At 37.3% G+C, this 25,473-nt stretch overlaps 1 protein-coding gene across 1 annotated transcript in view; it reads right to left on the bottom strand.

Annotated features, from left to right (window-relative positions):
* The window catches only part of tbc1d25 (TBC1 domain family, member 25), a 96,996-nt gene that overhangs the window by 40,380 nt on the left and 31,143 nt on the right, over window positions 1-25,473 (bottom strand). The window contains 3 exon segments of the mRNA XM_039774729.1: window positions 15,722-15,846; window positions 16,946-17,100; window positions 19,956-20,065. Coding sequence (XP_039630663.1) covers window positions 15,722-15,846; window positions 16,946-17,100; window positions 19,956-20,065 — 390 coding nt within the window.

Below are 25,473 nucleotides of genomic sequence, written 5' to 3' on the forward strand. Positions count from 1 at the left end.
CCAAATTTCTTTCCATAAGTAACAAAGACCATTGGAAAGTTCAATATGGTGGCCGACAGTGGTGTCATACCACCGAAATAAGTACGTACATTGGTTTCGGTTAGCACAGGGAAGCCGCCTACCAAATTTCATGAAGATGGGGCTATAAATAAGAAAGTTCAACATGGCGGACGTTGTCAACCGTTATGACCGTTACGCGTAGAATTTCAAAATGAAACCTGCTTAACTTTTGTAAGTAAGCTGTAAGGAATTAGACTACCAAATTTCAGCCTTCTACCTACACGGGAAGTTGGAGAATTAGTGACGTTGGAAAGTTCAATATGGCGGCCGACAGTGGCATCATACCACCGAAATAAGTACGTACATCGGTTCTGGTTAGTGCAGGTAAGCGCCTACCAAATTTCGTGAAGATGGGGCCATAAATGAGAAAGTTCAACATGGCGGACTTTGTTGACCGTTATGACTGTTATGCATAGAATTTCGAAACGAAACCTGCTTAACTTTTGTAAGTAAGCTGTAAGGAATAAGCCTGCCAAATTTCAGCCTTCTTCCTACATGGGAAGTTGGAGAATTAGTGATGAGTGATTGAGTCAGTGAGGGCTTTGCCTTTTATTAGTATTGATTAGATACCCTACCTTTTATCATTGCAGAACAGTTTAAATACCTAGGGGTAAACATCACAAGTAAACATAAAGCTCTTTATAAACAAAATTTTGCCATCTGCATGGAAAAATCAAGCAAGACTTGCATAGATGGTCAACCCTTCATCTCACACTAGCTGGAAGAATTAACACTGTTAAGATGAATATTCTTCCTAAGCTCCTTTTTTATTTCAAAACATTCCAATATACATTAATAAATCATTCTTTAAGCAATTCGATTAAACAATAACCTCATTTATTTGGAATTCAAAACATCCACGCATCCAAAGAGCGACTCTACAAAGACAAAAGGCAGAAGGCGGCATGGCTCTACCTAAATTCCAGTTTTATTACTGGGCAGCAAATATACAGACGATAAGAACCCAGACACAAATAGAAGAACATACACAGGCTTGGTCCACAATAGAAGTAAAATCCTGCAGCACTTCTTTGTATTCCTTGCTCTGTGCTCCAATAAACACATGTTATCGGCAATATACTAATAACCCAATTGTGCTCCACTCACTTAGAATCTTGAACAAATATAGAAAGCATTTTAAGATGGAGAAGCTTCTATCTGTGGTACCTCTGCAAGAGAACCACCTCTTTCAACCTTATGCACCTTCAAACATATGCAGTTTTTAATATCTGGAAAAATTTTGGAATTAACTTGCTTAGAGATCTTTATATAGACAACGTCTTTATATCCTATGAACAATTACATTCCAAATTTAACATTCCAACTACACATTTCTTTCACTATCTTCAAATCAGGAACTTTGTTAAACAGAACCTTTCAGATTTTCCTCATCTTGCACCCACATCCATGCTGGAAAAAATATTGCTCAATCTCAAGGACTTAGACGCCATCTCTACAATATAGGGGGTTCAAGGCCAGAGCACCTCCATCAGCACAGGCGAGCATCCTATCTCAGAACCGGTTTAACTCTCTCCGCGTCCCAAGTTCGCCTTCAGCCCCTGGTGATGTAATAGTGGTAGGTGATTCTATCGTTAGAAACCTTAATGTCGCATGCCCTAATGCAAAATCGTTTGTTATCCGGTGCTCGTTTTCCCGTCGCCAGCAGTCTACGCACAAGGAGAGGGCAGTTGGATCAATCGTTTGCATGCCGGCGTATATAAGGCACCGACAATCAGAAATCCTGAAGGCTGACTTGCAGCTTTGATTAAAGAAGAAGAGAGGACCCCATCGGCAAAGATCATCAACAATTGTCGAATCTCTTTTCTGCAAGAAGAAAGGCGGTTTCATCAACTTCAAGCGTGATGGCCTGCATCCGAACAGTTTCGCGCCGGTCCTCTCCGAAAACATATCAAGGTAATTCGTTTTCTTGACTATCTATCTCTGCTCTTAACCCCTTCCGAAATGATACTGTTGTGCTAGGACATGATAAGTGTTTAATAGAGTCTTCCGTTAAAGTGCACAACATTAATACTGTAATAAGCAATCTCAATGCACGTAGAAAAACCTAGGAAATACGGCATAAACTCCAATAATCTAATTAAAATCTATTTTAGAGGAACAATGTATTAAAACTATAAAACAGATCACAGATTAAACAAAAATACACACAGAGCGCTAATAAAATAATTTAGTTCCTATTCCAAATATCAATAACACATAGTATTCATCTCTGCACCTCCAAACATTAAATATGGCACTATTAAATGTTAGAGCTTTAACTAACAAAACGTTTTTATCAACGATCTTATTAGTGATAAAAATAGATTTTATTGCACTAAATGAAACGTGGCTTAATTCAGACGCGCAGTGTTTTAATCGAATCTGCCTCCGGATTACAGTTTTACTCGTGCAGACCGCCAGGGAAAAAGGGGGGGCGGATTGGCTAACATTTACTCGAGCCGATTAAAATGTAAAGATGTCAGTTTTGGTAAGTTCAAGTCCTTTGAGTATCTCGCCGTTGTTATCTATGGAGATTCTCAAGTTCTAGTATTATCCGTGTATAGACCTCCTAAATATAACGCGTTTTTGAGGAATTCTCTGACTTAATGTCAATTTTAATTACTAACTATGACACACTCCTAATAGTTGGCGACTTTAATTTTCATATAGATAATCAGTGTGATCTAAAAGTAAAAGAATTTATGAACCTCCTGGATTCTTTTGATTTGAGACAACTCATAAATCAGCCTACACATAAAGCAGGTCATACATTAGACTTAGTGATTACTAAAGGACTGAAAGTTGATATAAAACAGATCATTGATATTGGTCTATCAGACCATTTTCTTCTACTTTTTAATATAGAAATAATGATAAAAACACTCATGAGAAGCATATTGTTAAAAACGCTTCTTTGACTCGCAGCAGCTTTAAAACTTACAAACATTTTAAGCAATCAGTCCGTTTATAGTGCCAGCTATAATAGCAGAGATAATGTAAATAGTAAGGTGGAAAGATTTAATACTAAAGTGAGAGCTGCTGTTGACATAGTTGCACCTGAAAAGACAGTGAAAAAATCTTCTAGCATTGTTATACCATGGAAGACCCAAAGAGTGTCTGATTTAAAGAGAACATGCCGTAGAGCTGAGCGTCAATGGAGGAAGACTAAACTTACTATCCACCATGAAATATTAAAAGTCAAAATAACAGAATACAATAACACTGTCCGTCTTGAGAGAGCTGCTATTTCTCAAGATTATAAATAACAATGCTAGTAATCCCAGAGTCTTATTTTCTACAATTGATCGCCTACTAAACCCAGGTAACTCAAAGGAATGCCTCCTAAGTACTTCCAGTGAAACCTGTGAGGCTATCGCTGTATTTTTCAATCAAAAATTAATGATATTAGAAATAACATAGTATATCCCTCCAACACTAAGGATCCTCCTAAACCCCAGCATCCTGTTATAAACAAATTAAACTCTTTCACTAGGATAGATTTACCTGATTTACAAAAATAATATCTCAATTAAAACCTCCACCTCGCCCTTGACCCAATACCAACAAGGTTTTTCAAAGAAGTATCAGGCGTGCTAATTGATAATGTTCTGACATAGTAAATTCGTCATTAGATACGGGGTCTTCCCAGACTGTCTTAAGACTGCTGTAGTTAAACCCCTACTTAAGAAACATAATCTTGACCCTCGCTCTTGAAAATTTTAGACCCATCTCTAACCTGCCTTTCTTAAGTAAAGTTCTGAGAAGGCAGTCATTATGCAGTTAAATGACCACCTAAATAAACATGCTATTCTTGATAAATTTCAGTCGGGTTTTAGAACAAATCACAGCACAGAAACTGCACTCGTTAAAGTAGTAAATGACTTGGTGAATGCAGACAGAGGCCATTTATCTGTTCTCATCCTCTTAGATCTGAGTGCTGCATTTGACACCATTGATCACAATATTCTTAGAAATCGCCTTAGTCAATGGGTGGGCCTCTCTGGCAGTGTCTTAAATTGGTTTGAATCCTACCTGACAGGGAGAAAATATTTTGTTAGTTGTGGTAATTACAACTCAAGACACATGATATCCAATATGGTGTTCCACAAGGCTCTATCCTGGGTCCGCTGTTATTCTCAATCTACATGCTTCCGTTAGGTCAGATTATCTCAGGGCACAACGTGAGCTACCACAGCTATGCTGATGACACACAGCTGTACTTATCAATAGCACCTGATGACCCGATTCTATTGATTCACTAACACAATGTCTGACTGTATCTCAGAATGGATGAATAGTAACTTTCTCAAGTTAAATAAAGAGAAAACTGAAATCTTAGTGATTAGCAATAATGGATACAATGAGGCTATTAGAAATAAACTGGATACATTAGGATTAAAAGTCAAGACGGAGGTAAAAAGCTTAGGGTAATTGTTGACTGTAATCTGAATTTTAAATCACATATTAATCAGATCATTAGGACAGCATTTTTCACTTAAGAAACATAAGTAAAGTTAGACCTCTTATATCACTGAAAGATGCTGAGAAATTAGTTCACGCTTTGTTTTCAGTCGACTAGATTACTGTAACGCACTCCTCTCAGGACTACCCAAAAAGACATAAATCGTTTGCAACTAGTGCAGAATGCAGCTGCTAGAATCCTAACTAGGAAAAGAAAATCGAACACATTTCTCCAGTTTTGATGTCACTACACTGGTTACCTGTGTCATTCAGGATTGACTTTAAAATTCTGCTTATGGTTTATAAAGCCTTAAATAATCTCGCCCCATCTTATATATCGGAATGTCTGACACCTTATATTCCAAATCGTAACCTCAGATCCTCAAATGAGTGTCTCCTTAGAATTCCAAGAACAAAACTTAAAAGAAGTGGTGAGGCGGCCTTCTGCTGCTATGCACCTAAAATCTGGAATAGCCTGCCAATAGGAATTCGCCAGGCTGATACAGTAGAGCACTTTAAAACACTGCTGAAAACACATTACTTTAACATGGCCTTTTATAACTTCATTTAACTTAATTTAACTTAATCCTGATACTCTGTATGTTCAATTCATCATAATAACTATTCATGGTGGCTCTAAAATCGTACTGACCCCTACTCTCTTTTCTGTTTCTTTTTCCGGTTTCTTTGTGGTGGTGGCCTGCGCCACCTCCACCTACTCAAAGCTTCATGATGCTCCAACAATGATGGATGGATTAAAAGGCAGAAGTCTACGTGACCATCATCATCAAGCCCTTCCGTGAGAACCCTAAATCCAAAGAGGACTGTTTCATTTATGTTAGGTAGAATGCCCAGAGGGGACTGGGCGGTCTCATGGTCTGGAATCCCTACAGATTTTATTTTTTCTCCAGTTTTTTTGTTTTTTCTGTCCCCCCTGGCCATTGGACCTTACTCTTATTCGATGTTAATTAATGTTGATTTATTTTGTTTTCTTATTTTGTCTTTTATTTTTCTATTCTTTATTATGTAAAGCACTTTGAGCTACTGTTTGTATGAAAATGTGCTATATAATTAAATGTTGTTGTTGTTTGATATATAAAATCATTTTACAATCCCTCCCTTTCAAAGATCCAAGAGGACACTGCGAAAAAGATCTCTCAATTAATATATCAGAAAAGGAGTGGAAAGTAGCAATGCAGACAATACACTCAAGCGCCATATGTGCAAAGCATACAATTATACAACTCAAAATTATATATCGAGCACATCTGTCTCGACTAAAACTCTCCAAAATGTTTCCAGGGCATGATCCAACCTGCGAACGCTGCAAACTAGTTCCAGCCTCACTGGGTCACATGTTCTGGGCCTGCACCAAATTAACATCATTCTGGATGAAAATTTTTAATTACCTTTCAGACAGCCTTGGTCTCACAATCCCTCCTAACCCATTAACATCTGTGTTTGGGGTTCTTCCAGATGGGTTTAAGGTGGAGAAAGACAAACAAAAATTGTGATTGCATTCACTACACTTTTGGCACGCAGACTTATTCTGATAAACTGGAAGAACCCAAACTCTCCTCTTTTAAGTCAGTGGGAAACTGATGTGTTATACTATTTGAAATTGGAAAAAATCAAATACTCAGTTAGAGGATCCGTACAGACTTTTTTTCAAAACATGGCAGGATCTAATCAGTAATATTTTAAAATAATCTCATAAAGCACAGAGAATTTATTAATTTAGGTATGTTTACAGGTCTTAAATTTCACGCCGTTTGGCTTTCTCTCTCTCTCAGGGGTGGGGATCGATTTGTTCTTAACTTAATTTTTCTTTTTGTGAAAACTTGACTGATTTGTATGGATTGTAATAAAATTAATAAAAAAGAACAAAGAAAAAGTATTGATGGGGGATTTTAATGTATATATTGATGTGGAAACTGACACTTTTAGTAAATGTTTTACCTCTTTGTTAAATTCAGTAGGATTTTGTCAAAAAGATTGTCAAAGGTCCAATTCATTAGATTTAATTATAACTTATATATACAAAGTTGAAATTCAAAATTTAAATATTACTCAATTAAATGAAGTTATTTCTGATCACTACTTAATTACATTTGATTTAGTCCTGCCCTTACAAACACACTCACAGATTAAAACAAAGACAGTGAGACATCTAGATTGTAATTCTACTTCAACATTTCTACTAGAAAATTATGTTGTGCTCACAGGCACTGTGCTCGCTTGGTTTAGTTCTCATTTATCAAATTGATTCCAATACGTACAGAAATGTGCTGACAGTACTCCATCATTATACACAGAAGTGAAATATGGTGACCCGCAGGGCTCAGTACTGGGACCTTTACTGTTTTCACTTTGCATGCTTCCACTGGGATCTATCATTAGAAAACATAATGTTAAATTTCAGTTGTATGCAGATGATACCCATTTATACCTTTCATTGAGATCAAAAGAAATTCTGTCTTTAATTACTTCTGTTAATGAATTAAACGAGTGAATGGATGATAACTACAGTACTTGTATTTAAACACAGATAAAACATATATGCTAATTACTAGAAGGAATGATGCTGATCGCAACAATATTTTGTCATCATTTAACTCAGTTGGAATCATTATTAATTTTACTGAATCAGCCTGCAGTCTAAGAGTTTTCTTTGTCTCTAACATGTCATTTAAAGCAGGCATTACAAAGTTTTCCAAATCATGTTTTTTCTATCTAAAAATGTAGGGAAATTAAGGCACTTTCTAAATAAACAGGATTCTGAGAAATTAATTCATGCTTTTATTTCTAGTAGGACTGACTACTGTAATGCAGTGTTCACTGGAGGTTCAAATTGTTCTTTATACAGCCTCCAGTTAATCCAAAATGCTGCTGCAAGAATTATTACAAGAACAAGAAAATACGAACACATAACTCCAGTTCTTAAATCCTTACACTGGTTCCCAGTTAAGTTTAGGGCAGATTTCAAAATCCTCCTTTTAACATATAAAGCCTTAAATGGCCAAGGTCCGGCTTACTTGTCTGAACTTATCATGACTTACAAACCATAGCGCACATTAAGATCTCAAGATGCTGGTCTGCGTATGATTACAAGGATTAATAAAATAACATTGGGAGGTTGAGCTTTTAGTTACAGGCCGCCTAAACTCTGGAATGGCCTGCCTGCTACTATAAAAGATGCCCCTTTGGTCTTTGCTTTCAAATCTCGGCTGAAAACTCACTAACTCAGTTTAGCATATCCTGACTAGAGCTGCTGATTAACTGTACAGACTGCATCTCTGTTGTTGGTCATTAGCACTAAAACATAAGTAATAAGATAGTTATAATGTATTACTAACCCTCACATATTCTGTTTCTCTTCTAGGTACTCAAATGTGGCACTTGGTGCCACGGCCCACCTGCCAAGATGTTTTGCCTGCCTAACGTAAAATCATCTCTGATGGAGGATCACAGGAATCGTCGGGTAGAGGGGTCCTTTCATCGGATTGGCTGCCCCAGCGCTGTCTCAGTTGTGGAATGGCAAATTGGGGGAGGCAGCTTGATGGCTGAGGTCTCCAGGACTCTAAACAAATCCAAATCATATTATGTGATTTCATCTACTGTTAAATTCTGCTCTGTACTTGTATTATTTTTATTTTACTATTATACTGTATTGAGGATTACTTGTGTTTTGTTCTGTATATTGTTATTGTATTGACCCCCTTCTTTTTGACACCCACTGAATGCTCAACCTACCTGGAAAGGGGCCTCTCTTTCCCAAGGTTTCTTCCATTTTTTTTCCCTACAAAGTTTTTTATTTTTTTGGGAGTTTCTCCTTGTCTTCTTAGAGAGTCAAGGCTGGGGGGCTGTCAAGAGGCAGTGCCTGTTAAAGCCTATTGTGGCACTTCTTGTATAATTCTGGGCTATAAAAAAATAAATTGTTTTGTAATGTATTGTATTATAAAAATTTTCTAGACAAATATTAATCAACGGCCACCGTGAATGTAAGCATGGAACCCGTGTCTCCTGAACAATGTAACTTGGATACATTACTCATTACTTACAAAAAAAGTAACTAAATATATTATACAGTTACTTATTACAAAATGTAGTGCATTACTTTTGTACTACTTTTTCCTCTTTTGTAAGAAAAACTGCACACTTGACTGGCTATCATTCGTTATCAAAGCCTATTTTCAAATATGAGCTTTCATGAAACTAAACAAAAGCACAACCAAACATGATAATTTACTCATGATTTATAAATATGTTTAATCCTTGCGCTGTGACATAAATAACATGCATCCGTTTTTTACAACCCTAGCCTGCACCTTCAAAGATCTGCGGTGTGAACACTAGCCACTGCATCACCCAACTACACTTGATTCAACATACAGTATCTATAGCAAATAACTGGATGAAAACTAAATTGATACTGTTAGTGTGTTTCTGTTGCCGGACTGCATGCGGCACAATCTTTACTGCTTGGCTATGTGAATGAGCCTTGCAAAGGTGGTCAGTAACAGTAGGTTTGCTTCTTGCCTTATACCTGGTGTGATATAGAGGGTCTGCAGCTTAGCAACCGGTGGTCAATTTAAATAAATAAATAACTACTAAATAGTTGGCTCACTTTCTGTGGGTGTGCATGTTTGTGTGGCTACAGGAGGTTGGTGCAGTGATTGAGACAGGGCATACCTGCACATCATGGTGCTGACTGTATTGATCACTTCATTAGCTTATTAGCTTTGGTGCTGCAACCATGGAGGCATATAAGAGGGAGTGAGACAATTGGGGACTGGAGCGAAGAAAGAGGCAGAAAAAGAATGCAGGTGAAGGTAATTTGGTAAGCTAGTATGCTGGAGTTGAGGCAAGTGGCAAGGACCCCACGGAGGAATGTGCAATTGACATTTGTGAAGTAAATCAGTTCCCTGCTGAATAGCAGAGGGGTGGAGGGATGAAGTGAAGTCTCCCTAGGGCTCCAGAAGGCACCAGTGTTTGGACACAAGGAAGACGGGAGAAGACAGCTTGGGGTGTCACAGCAGACTTGCCTCTGGAGGCAATCGTGGCTAAAGCTGTAGGATGAAGGGACTGCAGTTGCTGACACATCTGCCAATTTCAAGACCAGAAACAGGGTGAGTCAGGGAGACAACTGAAGGAAGATGTGCTGGTCTGAAGGAGAGAGGGAGATACAGGACGGAGGTAAAACAGATGAGAGGCAGGACTCTGACTGGCAGGAGGAGGGATGCTGTGGCTGAAGGAAAGAAAGAGAGAGGTACACCATGGATACCTTGTGTCAGGGATTTTACAAAGGAATCCTGACTTTGTTTTTACCACTGGTTTTAAACTATTTATTGCTTTGTATTTATCCTTCACCATGGACACCTGAACGATTATTTTCATTGAATTACTTAATATGGAGAGAAGCACTGCACTACTGGTACTGTTTATTTAACTTTGTTTTGAATTTGTTTAAATAAAAGCACCTACACTTGCACACCCATCCATTGTCGAATGTGTGTGTCCTCACTTGGGCCATCCTTGGTTATGTTATTGACAGTGCAGGTTCAGGAGGCTCCCAATATGATTTGTTGAGAGTGGAGCCAACCTGCTCTGTCACACTGGGATAATGATAACATATGTATTTTTGAATGAATGGTACTTCAATAGGTCATTGAGCAAGGTCCTTACCCTGCAACTGCTCCAGGGACACTGTACAGTTACGTTGACCCCAAGCTTCTCTCTCTTTCTTTGCACGTGACTGGAAAGTAAGTTGGGGTATGTGAAAAATTACAAGTTTCTAATGCAAGAAATTGTATATGGCCAAATAAAGTGAATTATTAATATAAGTATTGTTTTAGGTTATTCATTACTTTAAAAAGTAATTAGGCTACATAACACCTAACTTTTAATGTGTTACACTAACAGTTCTTTTGAGATTGCGCTGCTAAACATAACTCATCAACATAAATTTAGAAATTTCTGAAATACTGACACAGATTATGGCAACCAGGGGAAGGAAAAATTAGACTTCCCAAGTATTTGCCAAAGGAAATTTATCTTTATGGATACTTCCAATGTTTTTTACGCATGGCTGCTGCATGTGTGTGCGAAGCAAAGACTGGTGACCAATAACATGCAAAGACCACAAAATACTTAAGGGTAAGCACCTTGAGCATGGGAAAGGTGCTATATAAATAAAATGTATTATTATTATTATTATTAATGGTCAAATAATCAGATCAGTCACAGAAATATCTAGGGGTTTAAACTGGGTTTCTGTGAGACCATTAAAGTATACACATCATTTTTGAAACCAGGATCCTGTGAATAACTGGGTTATTTAAGTGCATGTAAATACACTCAGTGACATTGTAACTGAGACAACAGGTTAAAAAAAAACAAATAGCAGTCAGTACATATTTCTCTACTTTTCTTTTTATTATATTGCTTTCAATGTTCAAATAATGAAAAATGTTTCTTTCTTGTAGCAGAAGTTTAAAAGAGGAGAAGGTCACATCTGGTCTCTCTAGTTGAAAGGTTTTAAAATGCTGACTTCTGATCACGACTGAAAACTATCCAGGCAAAACACAAACAGTTTCTGAGATAATGTGCAAATGTGAGCTGGAGATCTGAATATTTTAAAAACACTGCCTAGTAGGCTTGGGTGGTAAAACGGTAATATGGTATCCCGCGGGATCTAAAAATAGCAACGGTGTCAGTTTCAATACCGTTATACCATCATAAAAACAATGCACTTATATAGGAGACAAGGATTAAATATTAAATATAATTTATTTAATGCCTAAAAATGCGTATGCGATGCGTGGTTGTCATCACGTGACAGCGTGGAGGAGAAAGAGAGAGGTGGGGAAAGATGGCGAGTCGCGCACCAAGTGACCTGGTCTCGAAAAAGAACACAACTTCTGCAGTTTGGCAGTATTTCGGTTTCGGCCGAATGAGAAGGGAGAGGCGGTAAATACGGACGGACGGGCAATTTGCAAATTGTGCAACAAAAGGTGACCGCGAGAGATGGAAATACATCGAACCTAAGGTCGCATATATCTAAACCACCATCCACTCACTGCTGCGAGGATGGACCCGAGTTCACTCAGTACAACAGTTTCAACGCCTCCCGATGCAGGACCAACAACATTTAGGTCCACCGCCAGTACGCAGCCGACGATAATGGGGCCTTCGGGAAAGCAACAAAGTACAAAAGGGACAGTGTCCGTTGGAAAACCTGTACTGATGCAGTGACAAAATACTTGGCGAAGGAAATGGTCTCTTTCCACACAGTGGAAAAAAAGTCCTTTACGGACATGGTAAAGGTCCTAGATGCCCAGTACAAGCTGCCTGGACGGAAATATTTCTCACAAACAGCCGTCCCACATTTATATAGTAAAGTTAGAGACAATGTTCAAGTGCTGCTGTCAGCGTCACACAGTTATTCCTTAACAACTGACATGTGGTCGTCAGTTAACATGACACCATATACAGTATGTCTCTGACTGTCCATACTATTACACCTGACTGGAAACTTGAATCCAAATGCCTCCAAACTACGTATTTTCCTGAGAGTCATACAGCAGACAATCTTGCTGCTGCGCTCAGAGCTGCACTTCAGGAATGGCAACTTGACGAGAAAAAACTTTCAGCCATAACCACTGACAACGCTGCCAACATTCATGCCGCAATCAGGTTCCTGCATTGGCCGTGGCTATGCTGCTTCGGTCACAATCTAAACTTGGCTGTCACAAATGGATTGCATGACCAGAGGCAAAAACCGAGCCCTCGGACTATGCCGTAATATTGTCGGGGCCTTTTCACACAGCTGGCAACGTAAGCATGAACTCCACAAGAAGCAAGTGGACTTGGGACTCCCAAAACATAGTCTCATAACGGTAAGCATAAAACGTGTAGAGAGTTCCTCAGGGGCAGGGGCTCAAATATAAAAAGGGATATATATATATATATATATATATATATATATATATATATATGCTTTGCATCACATAAATTATATTGAAAAGTAGGCTATATTAAAATAGAAAACCATTTTTTAAATTGTAATTTTTTCCTGTATTTTTTATCAAGTAAATGCAGGCTTGATGCGCATAAGGGACTTATTTAGCCTGAAATAAATGTGCATGCAAATTTCACCAAGTGGAATAATATACGTTAATGGACTTATTTATTTATGCATTCATTCGTTTATTTAGGCCTATTTATTCATTCATTCGTTTATTAACGAATGAATTAAAACCTAAATAAATTTGTTTATGCCTAATTCATTCATTTGTTTATGCCTATGTATTCATTCATTTGTTTATGCCTATGTATTCATTCATTTATGCCTATTTATTCATTCATTTGTTTATTTAGGCCTATTCATTCATTTAGATAGATAGATAGATAGATAGATAGATAGATAGATAGATAGATAGATAGATAGATAGATAGATAGATAGATAGATAGATAGATAGATAGATAGATAGATAGATAGATAGATAGATAGATAGATAGATAGATAGATAGATAGATAGATAGATAGATAGATAGATAGATAGATAGATACTTTATTTAATCATTTATTCATCATTCATTAATTAATTCATCCATCCATCCATCCGTCGGCAGGACTGCGCAACTCGCTGGGGCTCCAAACTGGCAATGGTGGAGCGAATCCTCGAGCAGGCCCAAGCGATCAGACACGTCCTGTCTGATGACAGAAGGAGCAGCCTGTCCCTGACCTGGCAGAACATGGACGTCTTGAAAGCTGTTCACGAAGCACTGAAACCAGTCGGTGACTTCACTGATATTTTGTCAGGAGAAAATTATGTGACCAGTTCCTGTATCCTCCCATACTACAGCTCTGCAGGGACAATGTGTTGGCTGCGTCAGAAAATGACCCCCAGCTAACAAAGTCAATCAAAACTGGAATTCTAACAAAGCTGGAGGCCAAGTATGAATCCAATTCAGTGCGCAAAATATTGCGAAAATGCACTTTCCTCGACCCTCGTTACCGTGGAGGATATGGGAGCGGATGACAACGCATTGGCTGAGACCAAGGCTGAATTACAGGCTGAGATCGTGAGCTTAGAGGCAGCAGGTCCAGTGGCCATCAGAGTGGAAGAGGGAGAGGAGCAACCTGCACCCTCACGAAAAAAGATGACTTTAGGGAGTATGCTGCAAAAAAAATCTGATGCAATGGCAGGTCCCGTCAGCACCGTAGAGGACCGAGTCGGAGCTGAAATAACAGCCTACTGTTTGGAGCCAGTTACTCAAGGAGACGAGAACCCACTTCTCTGGTGGAAAAATGCTGCCGGGCGTTTTCCCCAAATGTCGCGAGTGGCACGAAAGTACCTGTCGTCTGTGCCACAAGCACACCATCGGAGCGGGTTTTCAGCACCGCAGGTAAAGTTGTCGGTCCACAACGCGTGCCTTGTTAAAGCCGGAAAAAGTAAACATGCTGGTTTTTCTAGCGAGAAATCTTGAATAGATTGATGCCACTTGCCATTCGTTCCTTTTCGCACTGTGTTTATTTTTATTTAATTGATTCAGGTATTTTTATTTGGTTTACGTTAAAAACGATATTGGAAAGAAGACGTTTTGTTTAGGACTATTGCTTGGCAATACTTTTTATAATATGGATGATGTTTATGTTAATTCAACTCTGGTTGACTGTTGTGGGTCTAGTTGCACTTTTTTATAAGCTGCTCATATTTGTTATTAAAAGTTGATCAGGCGGTGTGATTTAATTTAATTGATTTGTGTGCGCGTCTCTGCGGGAAAACTGTTCTGGATGTTTATGTTAATTTAATTCTGTTTGACTGTTGTATTTGCACTTTTTATAAACTGCTATTTGTTGCTAATAAAAGTTGTTAATATTGTTCTGCATGTTAATTTTGTTATTGTTTCAGTATTAGTGTTTGATATTCAGTTTCTGAACGGTTTAGGCACAAGCCAACAGTTTGGTGATGCTGTCTGAGCCTTACGTCACAATTTTTTTATTATTCACGGTAATACCGTATACCGAGGTAAAATAGGGAGGAGGTTTGACGGTATCAAAATTTGGATACCGCCCATCCCTACTGCCTAGAAATACACTATGCAACATAACTAAGATTTGATATTCATTTTGAATACACTTTAAAAATTAAAAATTTGGATAACCATGATAGTCCAACAAAGCAGTCAAATTATTTTTTAATATTATCTCCACAAATTTAATCTCAAAAAAAAAAAAATTGCAGCTTAAAATTAATTTTACATTGCAAGCCTTGCATGTGAACTGATACATGTATATGCAAGAAACCAGTAAACATTTACATTTCCTTTCATGCTTTTGAAATGTACAGATATGGGAAGCACTTCAAAAATCAGTGATCTATCCTACATGCCTTACTAAAGGTCCCCCAGCTACCACTCCTTCCAGCTTTAACCCAAAGAATCAAGATCTGATGCCACAAAAGTTCTGTACCATTGTTGCTGCAAATGTTTGTTAGATCTGATAAGAAAAAAAATTCTTTGACCACTATCCTCAGTTGACACTTATTCACAGTTATGTTGGACAATAATGGGTAGCCATGTTTTGATCTGGCCTGGGAATTTACCCAAATACCACAATACCAATGTAGTGATGGGCAATGGTTTTGGTGAAATGCATAATCACTTGCCCAGATTTCACTCTTACTAGATTCATAAATAGGACTCTCCATATAATTTCCTATTACAATGTAATTTATTTATATAAATCTCCCATGGCACAATGAAATTCATGTGTATCAATATGATGCTCAGTATAAACTAAATTAATATGTTCAACACTCTACATCTATTCAATTTGTCCTGTAACCACCTCTTACATGTCAACTAGATGTCTACCCATCAAGGACAGAAAGAAACAACTTCACTACAACAGCCTTACATCTCAATAAGTGAAATGGAGACAATGACCAGACAACAACTGTGAGCAAGAAAAAGTTAGATTACTATCTTAAACAACCAATCTGTAATGGCATAACAATTTTCAGTCACTGTTGCTGATGTGTTTCAAAGAAAGAGAGAACAAAATAAGGACATAAAATTATGTGTCACTATTCAAGAAAAGATAAATATGCAGAGCAGCTCAGCCTTCAACTGTTTAACCTAGCCTCATCATCCTGTGGGTAGGGTAGAGTTACAGAGAATTAGATGGTTTACCTGGGTGATGAGAGACTGGGTGAAAGGAATTGCTGCTGCTGCCAGTGACCGCCTCTCTCCTTGCAATAAATCAGAACTGATCACATCCTTTGGGCTTATGATGTCCCAGTCCTCCAGTAATGGGCCTAACATTGCAAAAGCAAAGAATAACCAATAATATACATTTACCATGATTTGTAAAACCTGTTTAGCACAATAATATATTTACAGTAGTCAGCAATTTAAAAATTGGTTGAATTGAATCATGACCTCAGTTGTGTAGTTCGACATTCCCAGTGACTTAATCAGACTGGTCTATGTCTCACCATGATAACATCAAACAGATCTGATTTTGTGTTAAACAGTAGGGGCTCATTCATGTGCAAGGACTGACATCCAATTTGCACTCACCAGAAAAAACAAAGCCAAACAATGTGGTCTCAAAAAAAGAAGGAACACAAGAATGTACAGACAGAAGGAAGGTGTTTCTAGAATTTGTCTTACCAAGACAGAATTGAGAAAGGAATACAAAAGTTCCAAGACTGAAGCTGAATTCGGCATACCAGGAAAGCCTTTTTACAAGAATCGTTGCTGTTGTGAAGTAAGTTACTGGCCATAAAAATGTGGGACACTACTGATACTTTGGAAATGTAAAACTGTGCTGAACCACTGAACAGAGTTGTACAGTCTCTCATCTCCTGCAATTCCTAGTCCTATAATCCGAGATTCTCAACGTGACAAGATCCAGCAAATGTTATCATTAGGTTTGAATTAGAAATCATGTATTGTCCTGTCATCTTAAGGCAAAACACAAAATGAGAGTAAAGCACATGTCCTAACATTAAAATCTTCTTCCATAACTCTTTTCTTGCTCTAAGATTAGAAATGAAGAGAAAAGTATAACAGATTTTGGTGTAAAGACCACATATTAGGATAAAATTAAATTGTGGTCATGACACCAGCTATACCCAGGATGGCCGCAGTTAAATAACGCGAAATGAGATGCTTGTAGTAAACAATAAACCAAATTGGGGTAAAAGAGACATAACTGCCAGAATGACAAAAACATAACCCAACCAGAAACATCAGTAAAAACTGGCCAAAAATTAAACAAACAACATTTCAAATAAAGAAAAACTTGATAATTGTGCCATAAAAAGCACAAAGCTGGATCCTTTTAGGCTACATTCATAAATATTTTCCTCAGTTAAAAATAATGCATTTTAAATAAATGGGTATACTCACTATCCTCAGCTGGTTTTATGTCAATCTTAAGCTGAAGGCAGGGCTTTGATGCACTGACAAAGGCCGCATCAAGATCCCAGTCAGAAAGAAGAGAGAGGTATACCTCTGAACCCTGTCTGTCTCGAGACAAATAGCTGATGGCAAAATTCCTCTTCCTGTTTCAGAACATAACAAAAAAATGTAATATTCATTTATAAGAGATTAGACATAACTGTTACTATTACAGATGTTAGAAAATGTTACCAAAATGCAACATAATCAAATAAATTGCATGGAATGAAAATATTTCAATGCTACAGAGAAAATATTAACATTTTTTTTTACATATGTAAATATAAAAACACACAGCCTGTGTTTACTAATCCTTGTGGTAACATTTTTTATCTCCTCCTCCTTCTCAACTCCTTTCTGGCTTTTCATATTTTAGATTTTTTTTACTGTGGAGTGTTTAGGAAAAGATTTGGTGCAAACAGCTAACCTGAATAAACCCAGAAAATGGACATTAAACCAATTAGTGTGATTCTGATGAGGATAAATTGGTCTCTGTAATCCTGAATGCTTTCATAAAGAAATATTACATTCAAAATCCATCTACTGTTATGCACCTAGCAAAATAAAAGGTAAGCCATTATACTAGTTATGCACAAACCACTTATATTCACGTTTTAACAGCCACAGTAGTCCTCCCTGTTTCCTAAAGTGGGATTGGCAATGTGGCCAATTTGATTACTTTAGCCCACCTTACATTTAAATGGAAACTCAGAGAGAGGATAACAAAATTTTAGGATCTCTATTCACAGACCCAACACCAGACATGTTATATTCCACCAATTTTTTTGGCTAAAATATTTTTAAACAAATATTTCAAGAAAAATCAGAGTAGTGCACGAAAAAGAAACATGCTCGAACAGAGTTAAGGTTTTGAATTAAAGACAGGACTCTTCACCAATGAATGAGTGTAGAAGGCAGGTTTTCAATTCAAAAGCACAATCCTATTAAAACAAATAATATATCTGCTATTGCTACAAACCACACTGGGAAAGTAATAAATATTTTTAATTTCTGGTGGAATATTCTTACATAAACTAAACAAAATAATTAGATCAAGACTGTTAACTGCAGTCAGAAAAAACAGATGGACTCACCTTTCAACGATTTTTTGAAAGTACACAGTTAGCTAAATTATACAATATGTAAAAAAAGAACAAATCTGTTTATCAGACTGAAGTCTTAATTTAATACATCTAGTCCACTATATTTCCTATTTTGTCTTTCAAAGTTAATAACAATCCCAAATAAAAAAAAAAAAACAGCTGGGACAGTAAGGAAAATGCAAATAAATAAAAAATGCAGTGATTCTTATATTTACTTAGAATTTTATTTAATTGCAGACAGTATGAACCTAATATATTTTATGTTTTTGTCTGGTCAATTTAATTTCATTTGTTAATATACTAAACATCCAGTCCTGCTTTTCAGGCTTGCAACATATTCCAAAAAAAGTTGGGACAGGGCAAGATAGGGCCAGTAATGCAGTAAAAAATAATTAAATAATGATATTAAACAGGTGATGACAACAGGAAATTGTAATCATGATTTGGTACAAAAGCAGTATCCATAAAAGGCTGAACGTTTGAGGAGCAAAGATGGGCAGAGGATCTCCAGTTTATCAATAAATGTGTGAGAAAATTGTTGAAATGTTTAAAAACAATGTTCCTCAAAGAAAGATTGGATATTTCTCCCTCTACAATGCATAATATTACTTGAATGATTCAAGGAATCTGGAGGAATTTCAGTGCATAAAGGGTAAGGGCGCAAGCCCAAGATGAATACCTGTGATCTCCTATCCCTCAGAGGGCACTGCATCAAGAACCGTCACTCATCAATAGCTGATATAACCACATGGGCAAAGGATTTCTTTGCCAAATCTTTGTTAAGCACTACAATACAGAGTTTCATTCACAAATGCCACTTAAAACTTTACTGTGCAAAAAAGAAGCCTTATGTTAACCATGTCCAGAAGCAAAATCTCTGGGCTCAGAAGCATCTGGGATGGAGCATCACATAGTGGAAACATGTATTGTGGTCAAATGAATCAGTATTCCAGATCTTTATTGGAAGAAATGGATGCCATTTGCTTCGGACCAAAGACAAAAAGGGTCATCCAGACTGTTATCAGCAACAAGTCCGAAAGCCGGGGTTTCTCATGGTACATGGTTTTGTCAGTGCCCTTGACAAAGGTAATTAATAATTTCTGTGACAGAAGCATTAATGCAGAAAAGCCCATTGAGATTTGAGAGCAACATATGTTGCCTTCAAGAGGACATCTTTTCCAGGGATGTCCATGCATTTCTATACAAGACAATGCAAAACCACATTCTGCACACATTACAAAGCATGGCTATAGAAGAAGAGGGTATGGGTACTGGACTTGCCTTAATGCAGTCCTGACCTGTCCCCAGTAGAGAATGCGTGAAAAATTTTGAATCAAAAAATGTGACAAAGACAACCCCATACTGTTGTACACTTTAAGACGTATTTGCAGGAAGAAAGGGACAAAATAGCACTAAAATGCTTCATAGCTTAGTATCCTTAGTGCCAAAACGTCTTTTAAGTGTTGTAAGAAGGCATGGTGACATTACAAGGTGGTGAATGCTTTACTGTCCCAACATACTGAATATGTTGCAGACCTAAAATGCAGGAATGGATGTATATTAACAAATAAAATTAAATTGACAAGACAAAACAAGAAATATCTTGGGTTCATACCGTCCCAACATTTTCTGATTTGGGGCTGTATTATAGCCACCCTCAAAATACACTTCCATGACACTTCTACAAAAATGACTTATTTCATATCTGAGGCGACATGCTTTAGACTTCTGACAGACTATCTGCATCAGTAAACTCGGTTATGGTTACAGATTTTATATTAAAAGCTATACATGGTATAAGAATGATTTTGCAGCACTTGCAGTTAAACATTATGCACAAGGTAGTTCTAACTTACCCATTAAGATCAAAGGCTCTGATCAATATGTGTTGCAAGACCTCGAGGGAAGTGATCTGAGGGTCTACTGCAAAGGTGCGGAACTCCGGCTGTAGGTAGCCTTCACACTTCTTCAGATAAGAAGAAGAAAAAAAAGCTTTAGTAATGTCAGTTGTACTTGATTTGTACATATACGTGCATTTCCTTACACTTTCAATTTGGGATGTTGGGGTGTGGACCTGTATATAAACAAAGTGCATGGAAAGTGTTGTTGGTTTACACAAATACCATCGCTCTTTAACACAATGACTTTAACACAATGACTTCATAACTATATATATATATAATATATATATAGGCTATATATATATATATATATATATATATATATATATATATATATACACATATACACACATATACATACATACATACATACACGTGGACAAAATTGTTGGTACCCTTCAGTCAATGAAAGAAAAACTCAAAATGGTCACAGAAATAACTTTAATCTGACAAAAGTAATAATAAATAAAAATTCTATGAAATTTAACCAATGAAAGTCAGACATTGATTTTCAACCATGCTTCAACAGAATTATTTAAAAAATAAACTCATGAAACAGGCCTGGACAAAAATGATGGTACCCGTAGAAAAGACTGAAAATAATGTGACCAAAGGGACATGTTAATCCAAGGTGTGTCCACTAATTAGCATCACAGGTGTCTACAATCTTGTAATCAGTCAGTGGACCTATATATAGGGCTCCAGGTAGTCACTGTGTTGTTTGGTGACATGGTGTGTACCACACTCAACATGGACCAGAGGAAGCGAAGGAAAGAGTTGTCTCAGGAGATTAGAAAGAAAATTATAGACAAGCATGTCAAAGGTAAAGGCTATAAGACCATCTCGAAGCAGCTTGATGTTCCTGTGACTACAGTTGCACATATTATTCAGAAATTTAAGATCCATGGGACTGTAGCCAACCTCCTGGACGTGGCGCAGGAGGAAAATTGATGCCAAATCAAAGAGACGGATAATACGAATGGTAACAAAAGAGCCCAGAAAAACTTCTAAAGAGATCCAAGGTGAACTTCAAGCTCAAGGAACATCAGTGTCATATCGCACCATCCGTCGTTGTTTGAGCCAAAGTGGACTTCATGGGAGACGACCAAAGAGGACACCATTGTTGAAAACAAATCATAAAAAAGCCAGACTGGAATTTGCCAAACTACATGTGGACAAGCCACAAAGATTCTGGGAGAATGTCCTATGGACAGATGAGAAAAATTGAACTTTTGCCAAGGCACATCAGCTCTATGTTCACAGACGGAAAAATGAAGCATATCAAGAAAAGAACACTGTCCCTTCTGTGAAACATGGAGGAGGCTCTGTTATGTTCTGGGGCTGCTTTGCTGCATCTGGCACAGGGTGTCTTGAATCTGTGCAGGGTACAATGAAATCTCAAGACTATCAAGGGATTCTAGAGAGAAATGTGCTGGCCAGTGTCAGAAAGCTTGGTCTCAGTCGCAGGTCATGGGTCTTGCAACAGGACAATGACCCAAAACACACAGCTAAAAACACCCAAAAATGGCTAAGAGGAAAACATTGGACTATTCTAAAGTGGCCTTCTATGAGCCCTGACCTCAATCCTATTGAGCATCTTTGGAAAGAGCTGAAACATGCCGTCTGGAAAAGGCACCCTTCAAACCTGAGACAACTGGAGCAGTTTGCTCATGAGGAGTGGGCCAAAATACCTGCTGAGAAGTGCAGAAGTCTCATTGACAGTTATAGGAATCGTTTGATTGCAGTGATTGCCTCAAAAGGTTGTGCAACAAAATATTAAGTTAGGGGTACCATCATTTTTGTCCAGGCCTGTTTCATGAGTTTATTTTTAAATAATTCTGTTGAAGCATGGTTGAAAATCAATGTCTGACTTTCATTGGTTAAATTTCATAGAATTTTTATTTATTATTACTTTTGTCAGATTAAAGTTATTTCTGTGACCATTTTGAGTTTTTCTTTCATTGACTGAAGGGTACCAACAATTTTGTCCACGTGTGTACATACATACATACATACATACATACATACATACATACATACATACATACATACAGTGGGTACGGAAAGTATTCAGACCCCCTTCAATTTTTCACTCTTTGTTATATTGCAGCCATTTGCTAAAATCATTTAAATTAATTTTTTCCCCTCATTAATGTACACACAGCACCCCATATTGACAGACAAAAAAAAAAAAAAAGAATTTTTGAAATTGTTGCAGATTTATTTAAAAAAAAAACTGAAATATCACATGGTCCTAAGTATTCAGACCCTTTGCTCAGTATTTAGTAGAAGCACCCTTTTGAGCTAATACAGCCATGAATCTTCTTGGGAAAGATGCAACAAGTTTTTCACACCTGGATTTGGGAATCCTCTGCCATTCCTCCTTGCAGATCCTCTCCAGTTCTGTCAGGTTAGATGGTAAATGTTGGTGAAGAGCCATTTTTAGGTCTCTCCAGAGATGCTCAATTGGGTTTAAGTCAGGGCTCTGGCTGGGCCATTCAAGAACAGTCACAGAGTTGTTGTGAAGCCACTCCTTCATTATTTTAGCTGTGTGCTTAGGGTCATTATCTTGTTGGAAGGTAAACCTTCGGCCCAGTCTGAGGTCCTTAGCACTCTGGAGAAGGTTTTTGTCCAGGATATCCCTGTACTTGGCCGCATTCATGTTTCCCTCGATTGCAACCAGTTGTCCTGTCCCTGCAGCTTAAAAACACCCCCACAGCATGATGCTGCCACCACCATGCTTCACTGTGGGGACTGTATTGGACAAGTGATGAGCAGTGCCTGGTTGTCTCCACACATACCGCTTAGAATTAAGGCCAAAAGTTCTATCTTGGAGTTTGCTAAAAGACACCTGAAGGACTCTGAGATGGTGAGAAATAAAGATTCTCTGGTCTGATGAGACCAAGATAGAAAGATGAAAAATTGAAGGGGGTCTGAATACTTTTATGTACCCACTGTGTGTGTGTGTGTATATATATATATATATATATATATATATATATATATATATATATATATATATATATATATATATATATATATATATATATATATATATAGTCACGCACGTCGCCATGAATCTGCCTGCACCACTACTTACTACGCCACTATGTTACTTCCGCCCTTCCTCAGCATTCAACTTGTGACATCAGCAATCCCACCATTCAAGTCGGCTCCTACCCAGCATACCTCTCTTCTTCTGGTCCCTCCTCCATAAATGTTCCTCCTCCGCCATCTTTGGCCGGTCAAAACTGTTGTATTGATGCATTGACCATTGTGGATCTATTATATTTCTACAGTATACGGGTCCGGAAAACCCCAAACCTTTATGCTTGTTGTTGTGTTCTTTTTACTATATGTATACACACATATACACATATACACATATATACACATATATATATATATATATATATATATATATATATATATATATATATATATACACACATACATATACATATATACATACATATATACATACACACACACACATACTGTATATACACACACACATACATATATACACACACACACATTCATACATACACATACAGTATACATACATATATATAAGAAGTATTACACGGCCCACACTAAGGAACATGTTTACATACTGAGGAAAAAAGGGAGTTGCCCCTCAATGCAAATAATTCCACAGAGGCCAATGTAATTCAAAAAAAGGCATAGTTATTACAATAAGTAACACTGGCGAGGATAAACATAAGGAGCAAGAGAGTATACCAATAGAATGGAAACCCTAAACAGCTTACCTAAAAATGTATTCGAACCACTGTCTGACAGGTTATGAACCTTGATCAAGTACCCACCAAAGTAAAAGTAAAAGTAAAGCCAGTTTCTCCTTTCCTCATCTGTAATATTAAGCAATTCTTTTGGGCTCCCTTCCTTCTAATAATTAGTCTCTTTACAAGAATTCAAATTAGTAATTTATATTTTTGATAAAAAATACTTAGTACTAGCTTTCTTAATTTACATATAAAATGCAAAAAATGGTTGACAAAGTTTTGTTAAAGAATTGTCACAAAATAAAACCCTATAGGCTCAGGTCAGGGTTTGCCATCTCTGGTCCTGGAGGATCACTGTGGCTACAGGTTTTCATTAGAACCCTTTTCTTAATGAGTGACCTGTTTTTGCTGCTAATTAACTTCTTTTTAATTAATTTTAATTTACTTATTCTTGAAGACTCAGATCCCTGAATTGTTTCTTTTTCCTTAACTAGCAGTCATACAATAATGAGATACAAAATGAACCAACACATGACCAGCAAACTGTGTCCATCACACAATATCTGAAAATAAAGAAAGTTGAAGGTCTCAGGAATGTTGATCTGCTCTGGTCCCCAAAACATTTTACCAGAGCTCTTAGAAAGAGAAAATCAACCATTTTGGAAATGTCTGCTAATGCACCACGATAGTAGCAAGCAGCCATGAAATTAAAGAACTGGTTTAATTAATGACAAGAATCGGCACCTCATTAAGCAGCTGGTTGGAGTGAAATTGGTTGGAGTTTGAGGGCCTGACTTAGTTGGCTCACTCACTTCACATTTCACTTGTGTTTGGGTGCCTTTTAAGGAAAGAAATTAAGCAATTCAGAGGAATGATGAAGAAATTCAGGGGAACAAATCTTAAAAAAGCAATTCAATTAAAATGAATTCACAAGATGTTAATTAGCAGCAAAAACAGGGCACTCATTAAAAAAAGGGTTAAAATGAAAACCTGCAGCCACAGTGGTCCTCCAGGACCGGACTTGGCAACCCCTGCTAATCTAAAATATTGAAGACAGCACCCTAATATATAAGCATCATAAAAGGATCATGCCTTGTGTTTCACCCTTATAAAGATGTTCTCCAGCTCTTAAATAATTTTGTTTCATGCAGAATGTATTCCCATCTTTTCCATACATACCATTCTTAATGGTTTACAATAAATGCAAGACCCCATTATTATATACAGTGAGTCTAGTTAAAAAAAAAAGCAGTTTGACTATCTCCTATATTAACCTAAAATATGAAATAAACATCAGCCTACTAGGCAGGCAGTGTGGTGTAGGGGTTAAAGCTGTGGCTATCAAACTCTGAGGTTGTGGGTTCAAATCTCACTGCTGACACGGTGTGAAAATGAGCAAATCATTTTCCTTGCCTGTGCTCCAATTGTAAAAACAAAACTAATGTTACCAATTGTATCACTCAAATATTGTAAGTCACCATGAATAAAGGCATCAGGCAAATAATAATAATAACAAAACTGATAAGTCATTTAAAACTATCGCTTAGTAACTCTGCCCCCCACCAAATGAGTATTTCAAAGCAATATAAACACACATTGCAACAAAAGATTCCAGCTACTGAATATCCTAGGAATGCATGATAATATCGGCCACAGATAATTATCGGCTGATAATAGACAATTATGACGTCATACAGATAATTCCGATAATGAAAAATCCACCGATA

Source organism: Polypterus senegalus, chromosome 13 (genome assembly GCF_016835505.1).
Source record: "Polypterus senegalus isolate Bchr_013 chromosome 13, ASM1683550v1, whole genome shotgun sequence".
NCBI classification, from domain to species: Eukaryota; Metazoa; Chordata; class Cladistia; order Polypteriformes; family Polypteridae; genus Polypterus; species Polypterus senegalus.